Source organism: Urocampus carinirostris, chromosome 3 (assembly GCF_059441175.1).
Source record: "Urocampus carinirostris isolate Australia breed hairy pipefish chromosome 3, RoL_Ucar_1.0, whole genome shotgun sequence".
Lineage (NCBI taxonomy): Eukaryota > Metazoa > Chordata > Actinopteri > Syngnathiformes > Syngnathidae > Urocampus > Urocampus carinirostris.
The window spans coordinates 29,510,174-29,532,131 of NC_142351.1; the positions used below are offsets into that span (position 1 = coordinate 29,510,174).

The window sequence follows — 21,958 nt, forward strand, 5'->3', positions numbered from 1 at the left end:
TTTGTAGGTCAGCTGGTCAAACAGTTGTCAATATTTTTGACTTAGTAGTTGCTTCTACTACTTAGATATTGTTATAACAAGTGTAGTTGACCCAGTAGGTCTTTATTATATATGACCGCTTCTGATTCAAATATTTGTTTAGCAATTTAACAGCAGTTGTTCCTAATTCTCCGGTAGGCGAGAAAGGCTTTCTAGTATTGGAAGTCATGTTACTTCTCTTCCACTAGATGGCAGCATCGCATAAATCAACTACACAGTGCCATGTTGTTTATATGTGCCCCAATAAAATGGTATCAGCCAAACATTACAAATTACTCGAATGATTTTGATTACAAAATGGCGTTTTTTCCAAAACGTAAGAAGTATCCAACGATAAGATAAAGCAAATACAATCACACAAAAATAAAGTACCGTGTTTACAAGTAGACAGTTTTTGGCACAGATTCGGAAGCAAGCATTTAAAAAAATAATCACCATGAACATTTTTGACAATGTGAATAAATAAGAAGTCAAAATTCTACAGGCAAAACTAGTCATGCGTCTTTTCAAAAACATACATCAAAATATGCAAAATAAATCACAACTATACAAATGCATAAAGTGTGTTAGGATGAAAGATCCACACAATTTATATTTAAACACCAGTATCATTTTTTTTCGAATAACGCAACATTTAACAATCTACATAACTTCTGAAGTTGCTAAGACCAAACATTCTTCAAACATGACTGACATTATCAAAGCCGTTGCAACAATCATCATTGGGAAAACTAAAACGTAGATGCCGGCTCCTTTCCCACCCTCGTCGGATCTTCTGGAGTTGAGGCGCAATGCAAGGCAGTAGGAGAACGAGGCGTATGAGGAGAACTGAGAGAGGTAGGATGAGGACCAAAAGAAAAGTGGGCGGCAGGAAGAAGCCATACTGTTTTGAGTCAAAGGCGCGGTCCCAGCCAAACAGGAGTGTGTGGATAGTGGCCATGGACAGGGCACAGTAACCTAAAGTGGACTGTGGGATGTCAAAACGCATTTGGTTTAGTCAGCCTTCTTTTATTTACATCTGAAGCATTATTTAGCACATGAAGTCAGAGTTTTACGTAAAATATGACTCTGGTGGGGCGCCAGGGTTTCATCGGTCCCGCCGGAGTTTAATAAACTTGTATTATTAAACATCCATCCATTTTCTGTGCCGCTTATCCTCACTAGGGTCGATGGAATTTATACAAGCTATCTTCAGGCATTGGTCATTCACACATAGGGACAATTTGAACCGGCCAATTAATCTTTTGGAGGGAAATGGAGCAAAAACCCACACAGGCCTGGGAAGAACATGCAAACTCTGCACGGGAAGGCTTCTGTCACTGGAATTGAACCCTGGATCTCCGCACCATGGGGCTGCGCTCTAACCACCTACCTGCCGTGCTGCCTATCATTAAACAGACTAATCATATTTTTAAGTAGATGGATTGGCCGGTCCAAATTGTCCCTAGGTGTGAATGAGCGAACGAGTTGTCTGTCCCTGTGTGCCCTGCAATTGGCTGGCAACCAGTTCAGGGTGTCCCCTGCCCACTGCCCGATGATTGCTGGGATGGGCTCCAGCACCCCAGCGACCCTACTGAGGATAAGCGGTGCAGCTAATGAGATGAGATGAGATACAGTGCATCCGGAAAGTATTCACAGCGCTTCACTTTTTCCACATTTTGTTATGTCACAGCCTCATTCCAAATTGTATTAATTTAATCTCTTATCTCAAAATTTTACACAAAATACTCCATTATGACAATGTGAAAAAAGTTGTTTTTTTTCCTTTTTTGAATTTATTAAAAATAGAAAACTAAGAAATCACATTTACAAGTATTCACAGCCTTCGCTTAATACTTTGTCGATTCACCTTTGGCAGCAAATACAGCCTCAAGTCTTTTTGAATATGATCCCACAAGTTTAGCACACCTATCTTAAGGCAGTTTTGCCCATTCTTCTTTGCAATAAGTCTCAAGCTCAATCAGGTTGGATGGGAGACGTTTGTGCACAGCCATTTTCAGATCTCTCCAGAGATGTTCGACCGGATTCAAGTCTGGACTCTGGCTGGGCCACTCCAGGACATTCACTGAGTGGTTCTGAAGCCAATCTTTTGAGATCTTGGCTGTGTGCTTTGGGTCGTTGTCCTGCTGAAAAATGAACCTTTGCCTCAGCCTGAGGTCAAGAGCGCTCTGGAGCAGGTTTTCATCCAGGATATCTCTATATATTGCTGCATTCATTTTTCCTTCTATCCTGACTAGTCTGCCTGTTCCTGCTGCTGAAAAACATCCCCACAGCATGATGCTGCCACCATTATGCTTCACTGTAGGGATGGTATTGGCCTGGTGATGAGCGGTGCCTGGTTTCCTCCAAACATGGCGCCTGGCATTTACACCAAAGAGTTCAATCTTTGTCACATCAGACCAGATAATTTTATTTCTCATGGTCTGAGAGTCATTCAGGTGCTTTTTGGCAAATTCCAGACGGGCTTCCATGTTCCTTTTACTTAGGAGTGGTGGATTGCTGCAGAGATGGTTGTCCTTCTGGAAGGCTCTCCTCTCTCCACAGAGGAACGCTGGAGCTCTGACAGAGTGACCATCGGGTTCTTGGTCACCTCCCTGACTAAGGCCCTTCTTCCGCAATCGCTCAGTTTAGAAGGCCGGCCAGCTCTAGGAAGAGTCCTGGTGATTCCAAATGTCTTCCATTTACGAATAATGGAGGACACTTTGCTCATTGGGACCTTCAAAGCAGCAGAATTTTTTCTGTATCCTTCCCCAGATTTGTGCCTCTAGACAATCCTGTCTCACAGGTCTACAGACAGTTCTTTTGACTTCATGCTTGGTGTTTGTGCTGTGACATGTACACTCAACTGTGGGACCTTATATAGACAGGTGTGTGCCTTTCCAAATCATGTCCAATCAACTGAATTTACTTCAGGTGGACTCCAATTAAGCTGTAGAAAGATCTCAAGGATGATCAATGGAAAAAAGATGCACCTGAGCTCAATTTTGAGCTTCATGGCAAAGGCTGTGAATACATATGTAAATGTGATTTCTTAGTTTTCTATTTTTAATAAATTCAGAAAAAGTAAAAAAAAAAAAACTTTTTCACATTGTCATAATGGAGTATTTTGTGTAGAATTTTGAGATAAGAGATTGAATTAATACAATTTGGAATGAGGCTGTAACCTAACAAAATGTGGAAAAAGTGAAGCGCTGTGAATACTTTCCGGATGCACTGTAAAAGTCAAGTTAATCAAACGCCATGGTGTGCAATTGTGCTACGTATCTCTGTCAGCCAACCCATTCCTTTATTCTAAAGCGAACACTTGGGTGTTTGTTCCGCCCCGCCTGCACTGTGATTAGCTGGCTGAGTAAAATGCGACATTGACTAGCGTCACGTGGAGAGTTATGTCATGCTCCTTCCGGCGTTTTTTTCGTTGTTTCCCTTTGTTAGTTGAGCATACTAAACTGAAGAAAGAAATATATTCCGACTTTCAACAATCATGAAAAATGCTGAGAGAAAGAGAAGGTCTGCTTCAAGTACGTGCTCTGTTACTTTTGGTGCACGCATCAACGGCACTGAGTGAAAATGATTTTAAAAAAGTGAGTTCATAAAAAAAAAAAATAGCGAGGACCATATTTTCCGGACTATAATTTGCTCTGGATTATAATATATATATATATATATATATATATATATATATAAAGTGTCCTAGAGTCTAGGTGACTTTTGGGGGAAATGTATTCAAGAAAATCCAACACCAAAAACATGCATAACATTTTAAAAAAGCACTTTAAAATTAATATAAAATAAAGAACAGGCGGAATAAGTGTGCTTTATTCCTGGACCCTGGCTATTTCAGCTGAAAATGAAAATCTCCATTCTGATCCCTGCCTGCGACATGCGGGAAACCAGTTCAGGGTGTCCCCTGCTCACTACCTGAATTCGGCTGGGATGGGCTCCAGCGACACTCAACACCCCCGGCCAGACTGTAAAAAAACTCACTTATAGTCCGAACAATACTCTGCCTTATTTTTGAGGAGATATCCATTAAATGCCGGTGTTTGATTCCAACTGGCCTCGTAACTCCGTATTATTCCAGCTATTTTCCCCCAAAGTATCCACAATTATCCAAAATGTCATCAGTTAGCCATTCGCCAATTCACCAAATCCATGCAAGTTTGTTTGGGCAATCCGGTCTCCCTGTTGCATTTATTACAATACAAATCCTTTGTCCTCGGATCATTTTTGTGCTCATGCATCTGTGTCCAACGCCCCAGTTCTTTATTTAATTTTCCACTGTTCTTGAGTCTGTCAACGTACTTCACTGAGGCTGCAATGGTGACCCAAGCCAGAGGTGGCGGCCGCGAGTAAAAAAACATTCCAAATATTGTACAGCTCTTTTAAAGTTGGCTACTGTTGACCAGGCTACTCATGGCCAGACAGGCACAAGCAAACATAGTTTGAAGTTCAACTTTGACCCAAGCAAGTGCCACAACAGCTTTAAATATCGCAGAAGGGCAGGATTACAAAAAAAGACATCAAGTAGGGGCCAAAATAAACAAGCTCTTCCTCATTCTCACAACAGACCAGGAAAATATATTTTTCCCAAAAAACTCCCTTCTGCTTGAACAGACAACCACTTCTCCCCGTTTGCCTGAAAAAAAAAACCAAAGCTGCAAGATGAGCTTTTTGTCTGGTCTCTGAAAGAGAAACTGACGCTGGAAATTTAACGTTAATTAAGAGTGTGTTATTTAGCGCCTCCTAGTGGTAAAAACGTAAATAAAAGAAAACAGTTCTGATTTAAATATTAAGTAAAAACACATGATTAAAACCTTTTTTCTAAATGCTAGTGGGTTTAAAAATTATAAATTAATATTACATAACATGAGCCTCACCTAGAGGGAGCTGACATATTTGTCTGCCATTTTGTAGCTATGGGTAACCAAAAACCTCAAAAAGGCTTGTCACAAAATGAGTAGAATTGTATGTTTTTGTCACTTTTGAGTCTCATTAGTCTGTATTCTTCCTAGTGCTTTTTAGCATATTTTTTCTGATGCAATACACTATACAGAGACATGTGAGTTTAATAATACACACTGTCCCTTTAAAAATTAAAGAGGCAACATATCTTTAAATGTTAACAAAAGAAAAGACAATACTACTAAGGTTACAAACCATTTTCAAAGCCTTATTGTCATGAAATAAATGGTAAATATATGCATGCTAAGAGGTGTCACAATATAGTTTTTTGTATACTGTATTTGAGTTCCTCGTTTCCACTTTAAATCAAAGTTGTTTCCTAATGGGAGTGTATTATTTGACAAGGGTCTCCAATATGCTTCCCGCAGGCACCAGGTCACCCCCTAAGAACACCCGAGTAGCCTGCTGACAGGTTCTGAAAATAGATCACCAGGGATGTGTTATTGTGATTTTCTAGGAAATTTGATTTCTGGCATGATGTTTTAGTGGGTGACTGAGCCTATTTTTCAATTTCAAACTGGTAATAGTAGGCTAACAACATTATAATGACATGATAAGTTGCTATTTCAGAAATTCATAATAAACTGACGGCCCTTCTGGTCAATCAGAAACGATAAGCTTCTCTCAGCTTTAAAACATTTGGTGTACCCTGGTGTAATGCAACTGAAAATGCGTGCTAAAAAGCACAAAGGAGAATACAAAATACCAAGACCCAAAGTGACCGAAACTCACCATTTTATTTTGTTTTTGTTTTTGCCCAACCTTTCTAAAATTTTCGGATACTCTTTACAGCAGGATGCCTGACAAAAATATCAGCTCCCTTTAGGTGAGGCTCATGCTATATAAAATCAATAGTAATTTTTAATGCATATTCATATAATAGTCAATATATTTTTTGCTTATTATTGGAATCGTATTATTTCACAAATGAAGTTTTTTTTCACAACTTGGAGGTGCTAAACATATTTTCCCTTTAAATAAGAAAAGCAAGTTAACAACCCCGAGGAAGAGGTCACTTCAGGCCTGCCTCGTGGACGACTTACGGTCCTTGCAGGCACCACTTTGGTGACCACTCTTAAAATCATTGAGATGCGTTTCATTTATCAAATATGTTGAACCTGGATGCATCTTACAAAACTTTCTCAAGTTTAATGTTTGAGTGAGTAGTTGACTCAACTTGTTGAAGATCAAGTGTCTGTCCTGAAGCGCTGCGCTGCACAGGAACATTTATCGGTGCCTAGCGCTGAAAGGATGGCAATAATTCATCGCTGGGCGGCAGTTGGGACATGACTAATCTGACAGCCAAGGGATTAGTTTAGCGGCCAGATGAAAAGGGGCCCAGGGGACAAGGAGGAGGAGGAAAAAGCAATGTGTGAGCCCTGGCAATGATGGCGGCTTTGACTGTGAGGAACCCAACTGACTCAGCTGCAAAAGTGCAAACAGGCTAATTGTTTGATTGTGTGATTTATCTTCACCGAAATCCCATCAAGAGCATTTATTTGCATTCAATTGTTTGAATTTGCAATGGGTACTAAAATAATTGGTGTTTTCTCCTTCTACGAGGCCATAAGGGAAAGCATCTTGGCATTCGTGGGGTATGCTAGAAGCACAGCAGCGGACAAACAAAAACAGAGCTATCAACACAGACCCCAAAAATCTTCGCCTGCTCTCTGCCCAGTCTGGAGAACTGATACAGCAGCAGAGCCATCAACATTACAAAGGACTCTAGAGTAGGGTCCGAGAATCAAGTGAGGCGGCTTCGACAGAAAGCAATAGCGAGACTGAAGATCAGGCCTACTACTACGGCTAGGCTAACAATTCAGGTGCCCCCTGCAGGGCCCTCATTTCAGCAACACCAGGAGCTACACCTCGTAGGAAGCCGCTACATTTGGGACTCTTATCTTAATTATTGCAGACACTTTGCTATCGCGCAGCTAGCCGTCCGCTCTCTAAATTGCTTTCTTCTCCGCAGGGGACCGTTCTCTCTCCGTTCCTATTCACTCTATATACATCGGACTTTAAGTACAACTCTGAGTCCTGCCATGTGCAAAAGTTTGCCGACGACACTGCGATCGTGGGATGTATCAGAAACGGGCAGGAGGAGGAGTACAGGAAATTGATTCAGGACTTTGTCCGATGGAGCGACGCAAACCACCTGCACCTAAACACCACCAAGACCAGAGAGATGGTGGTGGACTTCAGGAGAACCAGAACTCACCTGGTTCCTGTAACCATCAAGGGAGAATGTGTAGAATTTGTCCAGACCTACAAATACCTGGGTGTGCAGCTGGACAACAAACTGGACTGGACTGCCAACACAGAAGCTCTATGTAGGAAAGGGCAAAGCCGACTTTACTTCCTCAGAAGGCTGGCCTCCTTCAACATCTGCAAAAAGCTCCTGAAAATATTCTCTGAGACAGTAGTGGCAAGCGCCCTCTTCTATGCGGCAGCGTGTTGGGGAGGCAGCGTCAAGAAGAAGGATGCCTCTCGTCTCAATAAACTGGCTAGGAAAGCGAGCTCTATTGTGGGCAAAGAGCTGGACAGCCTAACAACAGTAGCTGAGAGACGAGCACTGAAAAAGCTGAGGTCAATCATGGACAATCCATCGCATCAACTACACAGCATTATCTCCAGACAGAAGAGCAGTTTCAGCGACAGACTGCTGTCACTGTCTTGTACTACGGACAGACTGAAGAGATCTTTTCTTCCTCATGCCATGAGGCTCTTTAACTCCACCCGGCAGAGTAAAGGCCCACATTAAACCACACCACCTACATTGGATATTACCGAATCTTACTGCAATATGTATTCTGTGTAGCACTATTTAGTTACTCTATATAACACGCTACAGTGGGCATTTGCACGTCACACTGGGTATTTGTATATTGCATTCTTTTGGCTTTATTATTGTACTGTTCTCAGCTCAGGGATGCTGCTGGAAATGTGAATTTCCCTTCGGGGATGAATAAAGTATCTATCTATCTATCTATCTTCTTACTCTGAAAGGAGAAGTCATCCTAATTCGCGATACTTTTGTATAATGTCAATGCAACCATCCATTCTCCTGCAAACATGTGTCGTGTGTTTTTATTTGTAGATTTCTCATTGTTGTTTTGTTACAGTTGTACAGGCTGTATACTCTCAGTCGGTAGTCACGGCATTTCGAGGTAAGTTTGACCCTTGAGGGCTTAAATGAAAGTGCAACGCTATTTTGCGGAGTTTCACTTTTCACGGGTGGTTGTGGTCCACATTAACCGCAAAACCGAGGAATCTCTGTAATAAAGAAAAAAAACTGCAAAATTCAAACCAACTAACGGAGACTCAAAGTGAGCCGACTACACCAATTTGCTTCTGATTATTTTGCCAAGAAATTCCACAATGTTTTAGGCTTTTGGGGGTACAAATAGCAGCGAGAGGGGCGCAATCATGCAAGCTCCTTTTAAGTGAGGCTTGTTTATGCCAAATAAATGCAAATTTCTCAATCAACCAATGTTTAAAATTTACTTTTTATGATAGTGTGTATATATTTTTTGTTAATTATTTAAAATTAATATTGTGGGTTTTTTTTTACGAATTACATTTTCTTTACCACAAGAAAGCTCTGAAAACACACTTGTCCCTTTTTCACTCCTCCCTTGAAGTTTGCCAATTTAAAACACTGGCATCTCTAAAACCCTAGAATAAAGGGTCAACTCCATTATTTTTCAAAATTTAAAAACAATGCCTCCTAGTTTTTATTTAAGTACAGTATTTTCTACCCTATTTTTGCGACTATTTATCCATATCAGCAGTATTTTTCATCTAAACCTTCAAATTATCACATTTCACCCACACCGGATTGTTAAAAACTACCATACCTGTACAAAGCTGAATTCCCGCCAGTTGATGTTGTCAGCGACAGAGGGCAGTGAGGTGATGGCCAGCAGGGAAAGGAGTCCAAGGGCTAGGATCCCTGCTGAGACGTACAACTCCATTCTCCACACCGCCTCGTCACTCCACGAGTGCTCCACTCCATCTTTCACCTGCACGCCACACAGTTCCACATGTGATCAATTAAACACCTTAAATCACGCTTCACTTCTCGCGCACCTGCTGGAAAGCTGCATTGAGCAAGTTGAAACGTGCCGACCTTCTCATGGGCAGGCAAAGGCTGTAGATGGCGTGCAAGGCCGCACACAGGAAGCTGCACAAACCAAACTGCTTCCTCCTGAGGAGCCACTTGTCCAGCCAGTTCGGAAAGCGATCGTATTTGGTGCCCCGCCATAGCTGAAGCAATGCGGCAAGCACGCCCGGCATGTAAACCAGCGCGAGCATTACCAAGGAGACAGAAGGTAAAGTGACATTGACAGTTTCGATGGGCATTTTGTAAAATAAGCTTTTGGATGCAGTGACATAGGGATGCAATATGTCGCGGACAAAGTTGTAAAGGTAAAAGAAGATGAAAAGAATGAGGGTGGTGAGGATTGGCGATCCCCAGGAAGGGAACAGATATAAAGGAAGATTTTCTATTGTCACAGAAGAGGAGAGCGGCCCCATATCCACAGGACAGAAACCCATCCTGCGACACAAAGCCATGACACGGCTCTTGGCTTTGCTGCTGTCACTGCACAGGAAAACCTACACAAGAAAAATGACCAAAAATGTCCTGTTGCTTTCTTTCATTTGTCAGACATCTGTGGCACCTTGAAATCATCCTACCTTCCGACTTCCATCTCGGGATCCAGTCTGAAGCGCCCATGCCGAGATTGTATTAAAACCTTTCACAATAAAGCTCTCGGGAAACAGGTCAGCCAGCCGTTCAGCATGCGATGGTCCTCCTTGCTTGATCTCCAAGCCGTTGCTGACATCCACTAGTATCTTTCCGGAAAGCGTCGACTTCAGCTCAGACAAGGTGGAGTGGTGCTCAGGGTAGATGGCCACAAAGACCACATCTGCCTGGCTGGCCGCCTTCAGCTGGGTAGTTACCTGGGGTACAAGGAAATAACAGGGTTCGTATACCTTTTTAATGGACAAATTTAAGCACTTTTTAGGGACTTTTAAGCTAATTTTCCAATTTCCCCAATGCCATTCAAAGAAGAAATAATACACTACTATATTTTTAATAATTTTTATATTTGATTAATTGTCGTGATCATTATTGACCCCACTAACACTAACGATATCTTTAAAGTGGGTGCAAGCCAAGGAATGTCAATTCTTTTAAAGTTATGTGTGAACTAAGCTACTGTAAATATGAACCGGTCACCTTTGCCACTATTTTTGTCCATTTAACTTAAAGATATTTTACTCATTAGAATTAGAATTGTCTTTATTGTCATTGATATCAACGTTGTGAAACATTGTATGCAACGAAATTAGACAGGGCACTTTGGGGTAAAATATGTGTATAAAGACTTTGAAGAGAAAAAAAAGGTAAAAGGATGAATAGTCAAAAAAATAATATCCATTAACTGCTCCGCTTATCCTCAGTAGGGTCGGAGGAGGTGCTGGAGCCCATCCCAGCTATATTCGGGCAGTGGGCAGAGGACACCCTGAACTGATTCCCAGTCAAAAAATAAGTTAATTACCACAAAATTCTTAGAAAAATTGGCTCAATTTATAATAAGAAAAATTCAATGATAAATAGTGCAGAGTGAGAATAGTGCAATGAAAATAAGTGCAATAATATTGAGATAAAGCATTTTTTTAAAAACCCAATACATAATATTTTTTCTCCACAGTTTTGTGAACTAGTTTATATAGTTTTGCACAATTGCATTTGGCAACAAAAAAAGGGAAATAAACCCAAAATCGTCACAAGATATGTTTCCAAAGTTTTGTGCGTTAGTTTAGGGTGGTGATGGCCCTGGGGAAGAAACTGTCTCTGAGCCTTTTTATCCTAGTTTTTGGGACCTGTAGTGCCTACCAGAGGGCAACAGTTCAAATAGGTGGTGGCAAGGGTGGGAATTGTCTTTTATAATGCTAATGGCTCTGTTACAGTATCGCACATCGTCAATGTCTAAACTGGGTAGAGAGCAGCCGATGATCTTTTAGGTTGTGTTGAATACTCTTTGTATGTTTTTTTGTACATTGCTCTGTTCCCAGCATACCACGCGGTGATGCCGTATGCCAGAATACTTTCCACTGTGGCCTTGTAGAAGGACACCAGCAACTTCTGTTCCAGGTTATTCCTCCTGAGAATTACGTTAATTAAATAATAAATAAATAAAATCAAACCTATTTTTTTCCCAATAGGAACCACCATAAAGGAAGTGAAAAAGTCACACAGAAAAGTGCCACGAAGTCGCTCGCACAATCCATGCGTAGCGCCAATAAAAATAACTTTTTTTTTTGGTTGACTTTGATCACAAAAATAAAGTCCCTATCTTGATGCTTGCACAAAATACGGCTCTATCCATGCTCTTTCCAATTGTCTGGTATAAATTGACATGAAATCCACTGTTCGGCCTCAACAATGCGCATGCAGCTTGGCTACATCACACTTATTTGCAAACATGAGGAGGGGTCTATTGCCTCAATCTACATCATAAATATGTAATCTTGGTCTGGTGCACCGGTAGATGCAATTGTAGGCGGCGATGACGCTTCACATGACAACGCCATACAAACTAATGCCTGCTGACATTAATCATGAGGTAAGAAAAAATGCAATGCCAAAGCGTAGCCACCAGAGCAGGCGTTTCAGCGTCATTTTTAAACAGACTTGTTTTAGTTTTCTTCATTGAATGTGTCGTCCATAGAGTCACACCACCGAGAAACATGGCATCAGTTTCAATCATTTACGTGCACTTTACCCAGACTTCTAGCACTTTTCAAACCATGAAAACACAAATTAAAATTAAAAGCATTTTCATAGATTTCAATTGCCTGTATGAACTCTGAAATAAATTAGCAGCGCGTGTTACTACACACGGGCAGCTCCGTCAGCGATCTGGGGACCAGAAGTTTTTTTCTTCAAGTAGAGACAAACCCGAATTGTCAGTTTTTCATTTCTCCTTTTACTTCCAACAGACATTCCATCAGTCCGTCATTTGTCAGTCATCGACAAAACGGTGATCCAAAAAGTGACTGAGCGATCTGCAGAATCACAGTCTAGCTTCAATTACAGCTGCCGGAAACACACATCGCAAGTCTAGGAGGTGTTTGCTGATGGGGAGAATTAAATTACCTTAAGCAGTGTTGTGAATATTGCAATTTAATCTGGTTGCTTACTTGTGTTTCTGGCGACTGCTTGATAAATTTTACCTGGCATTTTTTTAAAGTAATTTGTTGTTATGGTGTGCTTACATAGCTTTCTATTGAGGTTCGTCCCACTAATTCTATTTTAGCCAGTAATTTCTCACTTCGATGTGACAAGCATTATTCAGCATTTTAACTATCAGATTATTCAACAAACACATGAAACATAACAGAAATTTCTATTCACCCTGGGTTTTAACAAGCTGTTGCATTTAGTGGATTGAAGGACTGGAACCATTTCAAAGTTAAACAATTTTAATGCAACTGCCCAGTCTGGAGTACATTGCTAGCTTGCAATACCATAAAATAGCCATCAACATTACAAACTCTTTTCACCCAGGCCACAGCATCTTTGAACAGTTGCCTTCTGGTACACGCTGCAGGTCACTTCAAAAAGGGACAAACAAGTTCAGAGGCAGTTTCTTCACCAAGGCCATTACCATCCTAAACAAGGATACAAAGCTGAAAATATATATATTGTGACCTATTTAAAATGTTTTGATTATGCTTAATGTTAATGCACTGTTTTTCATTGCGCTAAAGACACTGCCCTACTTACGAACGAGTTCCGGACGATCATTGGTAAGTTAAATTCGTTCGTAAGTTGCTTCAGTGCTATATTTTGTATGAAATGTACGTTTAAGGTTTATATAAGTATGTTTAAGGCCTGTATAAGTAACCTGTAACCTTTTTATGAAAAAAATAAACATTTCGTAAAATAATATGCTCTTTAAAGATAAATAAAGTTACGTTTAACTTACTTTTGGACGATGGGTTCCAAGAGGTTCTCTGACATGCATTAAGCTTTCTTATTCTACTTTCATTCCAAATGAAACGGCTCGCCTCCTCTTTACACTTTACACCTACCATATTGAATGGATGCACGAGATATTTCTTAGTTCTTAGTGCCCTGGAGATTCAGTACAGTATTTTATACACGAACTAGGAAGAGGATTTCTTCTTCGGGGTGAATGCTAGGTGACCTCTCACAGCACCACCACACACCGGTAGAGGCGGAAAGAAGCACTACAGTAATGTCCTGTACTTGGAAAAAGGTGCACACAATACTAAATCTTACTTACAGAAATGTCCGGATATTTTTTGACATCCCGAAAAAAATGTTCGTATCTACCGTTTATCGTAAGTCGAATAGTCGTAAGTAAGGGAGCGTCCGTATTGTACAATGCACTATTTTTATTGCACTATTATTACATATTAGGCTAGTCTCTGACAACTACACTGTAAATATGTTTTCATTTTCATTGGGACAGTCTTATAAGTAATTTTCTCTTTTAAGTCTTATTTGTGTTTTACCCCAAAATGCCATGTCTAATCTTGTTGCATACAATGGTCCACTATGTTGTTATCAATGACAACAAAGACAATTTAATTCAACTTTTGATGACTCTGCAGATACTTAAGTTTACTGACATTATTGTAACGGCAACAACTGGATTCGGGAGACACGTGACTATTCTAATGGACTTTCATGGCATTGTCCCAATATTTCTATCTCACTCATAACCATTGTGAGTGTAAAGGTTAGTTCTTTTTTACTCGATTAGGCTTTGTGACACAGTAGCATGTTCTCAAAGTGAAATGTTTGTTGAAGATAAAATATTAAAGGGCAGTTTGAAATAATAACGAATTGAGGAATACTGACAGATGGCCCTGCCACTGACCAATGGTCTGCATGTACAGGACTGTTTCAGAAAATTAGAATATTGTGATGAAGTTCTTTATTTTCTGTAATGCAATTAAAAAAACAAAAATGTCATACATTCTGGATTCATTACACATCAACTGAACTATTTCAAGCCTTTTATTATTTGAATATTGCTGATTTTGGCTTACAGCTGAAAAAAACTCAAAAAACCTATCTCAAAATATTAGAATACTTCCTCAGACCAAGTAAAAAAATAATTTTATAACAGCAAAACTAAATCAAACATTTGAAAATGTCCATTGATGCACTCAGTACTTGGTTGGGAATCCTTTTGCACGGATTACTGCATCAATCCGGCGTGGCATGGAGGAAATCAGCCTGTGGCATTGCTGAGGTGTTATTGATGCCCAGGATGCTTCGATAGCGGCCTTCAGCTCATTTGCATTTGTAGGTCTGGTGTCTTTCATCTTCTTCTTAACTATACCCCACAAATTCTCGATGGGGTTCAGGTCAGGGGAATTAGCAGGCCAATCAAGGACAGTGATGCCATGGTCAGTGCACCAGTTACTGGTGGTTTTGGCACTGTGGGCAGGTGCCAGATCATGCTGGAAAATGAAATCCTCATCTCCATAGAGCTTTTCAGCAGATGGAAGCATGTAGTGCTCTAAAATCTCTTGGTACACAGTTGCATTTACTCTGGACTTGATGAAACACAGTGGACCAACACCAGCAGCTGACATGGCTCCCCAAACCATTGCTGACTGTGGGAACTTCACACTGGATTTCAAGCAACTTGGATTTTGCTCCTCTCCAGCCTTTCTCCAGACTCTGGCGCCTTGACTTCCAAATGAAATGCAAAACTTGCTTTCATTTGAAAAGAGGACTTTGGACCACTCTACAACTGTCCAGTGCTTCTTCTCCATAGCCCAAGTCAGACGCTTCTTCCGTTGACTTGAGTTCAGAAGTGGCTTGACCATGGGAATACGGCTATTGTAGCCCATTTCCCGGACACGTCTGTGAACTGTGGCTTTTGATACCTGGACTCCAGCTTCAGCCCACTGTCTTTGAAGCTCCCCCAAATTCTGGAAGCGGCTCTTCTTCACAATTTTGTTAAGGCTGCGGTCATCTCTCTTGGTTGTGCAGCGTTTCCGGCCACATTTTTCCCTTCCAACAGACTTTTTGTGGATATGCTTTGAAACTGCACTATGTGAACAGCCTGCTCTTTGAGAAATTTCTTTTTGTGTCTTACCCTCCTGATGGCGGGTATCAATGATGGTCCTCTGGACAGCAGTCAGATCAGCAGTGATTTAGTTTACTGAACCAAGCTGAGTGTTTTTAAGGCTCAGGAAACCCTCGCAAGGTGTTTCGAGTTAATTAGATGATTCAGGTGATTAGTTGAATAGCCTACTTGTATACTTTTTCATGATATTCTAATATTTTGAGATAGGATTTTTGAGTTTTCTTAAGCTGTAAGCCAAATTCAGCAATATTAAAATAATAAAAGGCTTGAAATAGTTCAGTTGATGTGTAATGAATCCAGAATGTATGACATTTTTGTTTTTTAATTGCATTACAGAAAATAAAGAACTTTATCACAATATTCTAATTTTCTGAGACAGTCCTGTATACAGTGCTTTTCAAGTCAAAGAAGACCTCCCAGATTGCCCTACAATGTGCTTCACACTCTCCCTTTTACACACACTTAATTAACCAATTGCAGCGTCAGCCATGCAAGGCTGATACCTGCTCACCAGGGGCATTAGGGATTCAGTGTCTTGCCCAAGGATACTTCGACATATAAGACGGAAGAGCCGGGAATCGAACCTGCAACCTCTTGATCACAAGACGAGTGCTTTACCTCCCGAGCTACTGACATCCCGACTAATGAGAACCCAGCAAAATGTATTGTTAATCCTTTCCAATACTGTGTTCAAACGAGTCCCCACACATAAATCACATGAGTGAAAAAGTTCACACTGCAACATGCCCTAATTTGGAAGAGCTGGTATAGCATCAAACCAGGAAGTAAAAAGTAAGGGTTTTCCCACTAGTGTAATTATAGAAGAAGATAGAATCAAGGAAAAACAATCAAGTTAAGCAGCATGGGGTATGCATGAAGAATAGTGTTTCTCACCTCTGTTTCTACAGGGAAGAGAGCAACACAGGGTTTGGGGTTCCGGCTTCCTATCACCACCTGGTATCCAGAGGCCACCAGTCTTCTGGCCAGGGAGCGAGAGAAATCCCCAGTCCCCAGAATGCCAACGACTTGAGTGTTGAACTCAGACGCACAAGGCTCAACAGTCCAGCAGCCGCTTGGGTCTCCTTCTTCCTGGATTAATGCTCGATGCATCTCATCAGGCATGGTGGACTGAGAAATAAGAAACAAAGAGAAACTTTTATCGCTGATCAGTAAGCCAAGGTGAGAAAAGGCACAACAAAGTATGGTTGGATCCAATAAACTGTCGCTTGATTTGATTATCTCTCTATCACATTTGAAATGTCCTGCCTCAGCATGTCTACCCTCTTAAAATGTTCTGCAAGGAACTAGTAAAAAAGGAGTCTCCGACCTGAGCTGAATAGCTGAGCTTCTTATGATAATAATTAGCAATAAGGACAGATGGTTTAATGTGAATGAAATAACTTAGGTCATAACTATGTTGTTACTTTGTTATTACCAGGATCAGTATAGGAAGTATGGTTAAATGGACTAAGCCAACCACTAAAATACATTTTTACCAGAAAATCACTATGACCAAGAACAGGTGCGCTTTTTTCAGGGCAAATCTGCGGGCACATCAGCTGTTCTTAGTGTTCAGCCGCGTTAGAGACCCCTGTACTAAAAGCATGAACATTGTACTCAAGGTAGAATCATACCTTTTAACGTATACATTTTCTCTGTGTTTCTAAGATTTTTTTATCACTTCAAACTGTGTATGTTGTTTAAAAATTTTGTACAAAAAAATAACATAAAATAAAAAAATACTAACATTGAATAATTTACTGCAAGTAGAAATAAACTAAAAAACATAATTGTGTTGTTTATCAAGTTAATTAAATAAACGTTTTTTACACATATTATCTTTGTTTTAATTCAACATAGTCTATCTTGCTATGAGAATATAGGTGCCACGTTGTGTGGTAAGTCTTATGAAGGGAATGGCTATCATTAATAAGGGGAGCGATTGCCTGAGGTTGACAAGTATGTTGAACACACATAAATAACTAAAATAAAAGAAAAATGCCAAGAACAATTAACACAGTTTGAGTTCCATGCACATTTTACTCTTGCTGGTTTAGGAAACAATGATGGTTAACTGAAGACATTTACCCAAATCCGGACCAGGGATGAAAATGGGTCAGGGCTTCAAAATGTCAGAAGGGTGCGGAGGAAATACAGTATTTATTTGTGTATGCTGTGCATCCCTACATTTTGATTCAAAATCAGTATAACGTTTTGTTGAATTTTTACTCAGCTTTAACTAAACATTTAAAGAGGCATACGTTGTAGAATACATACGGCCATAGTTCAAAAGATCTATTGACAATTATGAAATTAATATTGACATAAAATGTACAATGTATTTATTTTGTGCCCTTAAAGTACGATTGCATTTATTTAAATCTTCCAGGACAACATCCCGTTTTCTCTAATCTCAAACATTCGTCTCTGGAACCGAAAATAATAATAGTGTGATAATGAGAAAATCTAATTGCGCGTTTCGCACTAATATATACTGTACTCCTGCCCATGCGACCTACACTAATTTTAATTTAAACACACTACCTCAAACGGGATATCTCACAATTCGCATCTCAAAATACTTTCTCCATGGATATATACAATCCACGTAGGTCACCCTTTTTGAATTAAAAACGGTGAGAGTAAACTAAAGAGGAGATTTCCATGCCTGCGCACTTTAAGTGATAGTACTATCTCTGCAGCGCAGGAATAGTGATAAAACGGCGAAGTCATATGATGGAAAACCGTCGTTGTTTTGTGGTCGTCGAACTAAGCCATGCAAAATTAACTGCAGTTACTTTTTGAATATAAATTGTCGAAAACTCGACTTTAAAGCGAAAAACACCTTGCTCCAGTCATGGCGTCTTGCCCGGTGTCCTTGGAAAAACTTTACGAAAAACCAACTTTCATGAAGTAAGTTTTGCTTGGTCACAGGAGATTATTTGTGAGATCAAAGTAAAATACAAACAAAGTCTAAATATGATACAAAATATATTCAAAAAAGTTGGCATTTTAATTTTTGGGAGCGCTTACTCACGTTGCTGCTGTTTGTCTTCCTGGTCCGATGACGACACTGTTGAAGCCGCGCCCTGACCACGCCTCCAAGTGTTGGAGGAAGATAAATTTGGAACAGGCATAAATTCATAGGTCCGTCTGCAACAATCATTCTAAAATGGAACTACTACAAAATATAACAGAGATAGAACAAAAAAATACAAAAATATTACACTAGAGTAATACTAAAAAATACTACAACTATAAAACTACTGTAATGATGCAAAAATACAACGAAAATACAACGGATATACAACAACAAAAATTACTTTCGAAATACAACAAAAGTACTATAGAAATATAAAAAAAATACTACTATGGAAACACTATATAAAATTACTTCTGAAATACTACAAAAATAGTGAAAAAATAAAACCACAGTAACACTACAAAAATAACAGAACTTCAATTAAAATCAGACTTCAGAAATACTAAGAAAAAAAACTACACTAAGAAAGAACTGAATAACAAAGTGTTTAGAACAGGGACCCAATATACTATTGTTCTCTAATTGTGGTCGTTTCAAAACCAATTTGATAAAACATCCATCCATACATCCATTATCTGCACCGCTTATCCTCAGTAGGGTCGCGGGGGTGCTGGAGCTCATCCCAGCCATCCTCGGGCAGTGGGCAGGGGACACCCTGAACTGGTTGCCAGCCAGTCGCAGGGCACACAGGGACAGACAATTCGCTCGCTCATTCACACCTAGGGACAATTCACACCGGCCAATTACCCTAAAATACATGTTTTGGAATGTGGGAGGAAACTGGAGTGCCCGGAGGGAACCCACGCAAGCACGGGGAGAACATGCAAACTCCACACAGGAGGTTCGATCTCATGACCTCAGAACTGTGCTGCACACGTGCTAACCTCTGCGCCGCCGTGCTGCCCCTTTGATAAAACAAATCTATTTAAAAAGAAGTATAACATGTCACATGCGGCCCCTAACTCCAAATGGTTGCCGACCCCTTGAGTAGAACATGAAATAAGATATAGTAGGTAAAGAAATTATCGAATAATAGGGGGCCCCAAGTCTTATTTTGCGTAGGGCCCCATGAAGGCTTGGGCCGGTCCTGCATAGCCGTATAATTTCTTCCGGATGATGCAAACATCTCAAAAGTCAGTAGAAAAGGGTCTCAATTATTTTCATCTCATCTCATCTCATTAGCTGCACCGCTTATCCTCAGTAGGGTCGCGGGCGTGCTGGAGCCCATCCCAGCAATCATCGGGCAGTGGGCAGGGAACACCCTGAACTGGTTGCCAGCCAATCGCAGGGCACACGGGGACAGACAACTCACTCGCTCATTCACACCTAGGGACAATTTGGACCGGCCAATTCACCTGAAACGCATGTTTTTGTAATGTGGGAGGAAACCGGAGTGCCCGGAGGAAACCCACGGAAGCACGGGGAGAACATACAAACTCCACAAACGCCGCACAGGAAGTCTGGCGCTGGATTTGAACCCACGCAGGAGGTTCCCATGACATTAACTGTGCCGCACATGCGCTAACCACTGCGCCGCCGTGCTGCCCGTCTCAATTATTATATGAAGATTTATATTCAATGTATCAATTTGTCCAAAGACGCTAACTTTGTGAAGGTGGATGCAAAATGTTGCCGATCTATGAGGATGTCAGAATCCCCGTATCAACAACACATAGAAATAGATTCAGATTTGTGATAGATAATAGTATATAGAGGATGTACAATGTGTGATTCAGTATATCAAGTTTATGAAAAGAGTAGAGTAATTTCCATTTGTTCCGAGTCTCCGAGGGGAACATAGAAATATGACATCACGAGTTTTAAAAATTGGATATACTGGATCACACATTGGATATCCTATTTATCCCATAAAGTTTTACTTTAATACGAGACGCCACCTTCGCTTGTATTTGTTTTTGTCATTTGCTAACCAGGGTGCAGTGATATACTCAAAGAACATGCAATTGAGGCGGCCGCAGTAACTTACAAACTTCACGCCAGTAAATGTAGACTGAATTGGTTACCATGGATACTTATCTAATTACTACAAAAGACATACAATAAAGTTATCAGTTAATTTGGACATTCTTATTATTTTTACACATTAAATACTCAGATCCACTGCGTACGGCAATCTCCGTCTACAAAGTGACTGACGTCACATCAGACAAAGTAGATGGCCAGAAGCTCATGGTTCCATATTCTCTCACTGACAACTAACCAACCCAACAGCAACATAATAAAAATACTGTAGAAAAAACAATTTTGTTTCGGTTCCCATCAATCCCCTGCACGTTGAGTTGATTGTGAAGCCACCCACATGCCTTTATCCATCTCAAACATTTCTCCGACTTAGATTTTGGCTGAGGAAAAGGGAAACACCTCAACCATACTGTAGCGTATTCATCGTATGGTCAGAATTCCATTTTGCAATGTCAGAAAATGATCAAACAATGTCAAAACATGTGAAGTAAATACCTATACTGTGTTTTGAGTCAATCACATAGATATTTTATCTTACTGATACTGCTGGAATATGAGGTTAGGGCGGGGGGCATTCTCTGCATCAAAGGTCTCCCTGACAACTCCACCACAAGGGGGTCTACCCCTCCCATGACACCAGAACCCAAAGCTGGTACACGTCTCACCTTGCAAGAGCAGTCTGAATTTGGCCAGCAACAAGGAAAGAGAGGATATCCTAACAAGGAGAACTGGATCAAAATCCTGGCCGATCTTGACCAAGTCTCATCTCAACAAAGCAGCCAGAGAACCTTGCCAAGTCAGCAGCCAAGCTTGATCAAGCTAGCGGCCAAACTGGTAGGACAAAGCCAGCGACATCAGAGAAGCCTGAAGCCACAAGCAGTCAACCTCTCCATCAACACTATACATCCTGTGGTCCTCGTCCCAACCAACTCTCAAGCCTACCGGGATTCCTCGTCACTCGACAGCCGAGGACATAAAGACTGGGCCGTCATCGTCATCGACGCAGAAAATCGCAGAACACCTGGTTGTTTCTAGGTATTGGTATTGATGTGACATAAAATGGGGAACTCTCAAAATACAATAACGTAACATTCAAGCCAATGTTGTTGTCTATGCAAATAGTACCAGTTTAAGCTCTCAACTTCTAGTTTTGTTTTGTTTTATTATTATTATTGTTTTGTGTTCTATTCAAGCTTCTTCAGTAGATGATTAGTAATAGAAAAGTTCATAAATCCAAGAGTGTGTGTCTGGATACCTCTACATTACAAGTGCCCCAGACACATTGTTCAACCATTTTGATACAAAACACTGTCCGAGCATGCGGATCACGTGTTCATTGGCCGTGATACAAAGATGGCCGACCTAAATCAGCAGCCATGGGGTGTTGTCTGCCTTGTGTTCTGATTGGCTAAAAAGAAGCGCTGTCGTATATATGAGTTGCCCTGAGGTGTCTGTTACAACTCATCACTTGATTGACTGGATAGGCGTCAAGTGCGAGCGGAGAAATAGAAAAAGCATGTCACGTTTGTATTATACAATAGTAACAAGTAAGCAACAGATTAAGTCCTCCTCTTGGTACGTTCTTTATCAGTGTTATCTTTAGGTGTTTGTAATTGTAGCATCACTGCAAAAATCATTTACACCATTCAAAAATTATGTCAAAATATTTCCAACAAACCAAACTTTAAATAGTAGTTGCTTGACGGGCTATTACATTTTTGGGGACTGAAAAGCCAGAGTCTTGCCATAGAAAGGGTTTGGTTTTGGCCAAGACGAAGAGGATGAG

The 21,958-nt window shown here is 40.5% G+C and overlaps 1 protein-coding gene across 3 annotated transcripts; it reads right to left on the reverse strand.

Moving 5' to 3' along the window:
• Positions 1-443: 443 nt before the first annotated feature.
• Positions 444-18,246, reverse strand: LOC148369367 (metalloreductase STEAP3-like). 3 transcript variants are annotated; one of them, XM_088331342.1, is made up of 6 exons: positions 18,180-18,246; positions 16,041-16,274; positions 9,700-9,966; positions 9,091-9,618; positions 8,859-9,023; positions 444-1,006 (listed from the first exon to the last, which is right to left on the reverse strand). In XM_088331342.1, the coding sequence occupies exons 2-6, from the start codon at positions 16,266-16,268 to the stop codon at positions 719-721; spliced, it is 1,476 nt and encodes a 491-aa protein (XP_088187468.1). In that variant the 5' UTR covers positions 16,269-16,274; positions 18,180-18,246; the 3' UTR covers positions 444-718. The 3 variants fall into 3 exon arrangements, with proteins under 3 accessions (XP_088187468.1, XP_088187465.1, XP_088187467.1); XM_088331339.1 differs by having other exon boundaries at positions 18,184-18,245; XM_088331341.1 differs by lacking the exon at positions 18,180-18,246 and adding an exon at positions 17,992-18,173.
• Positions 18,247-21,958: the final 3,712 nt, after the last annotated feature.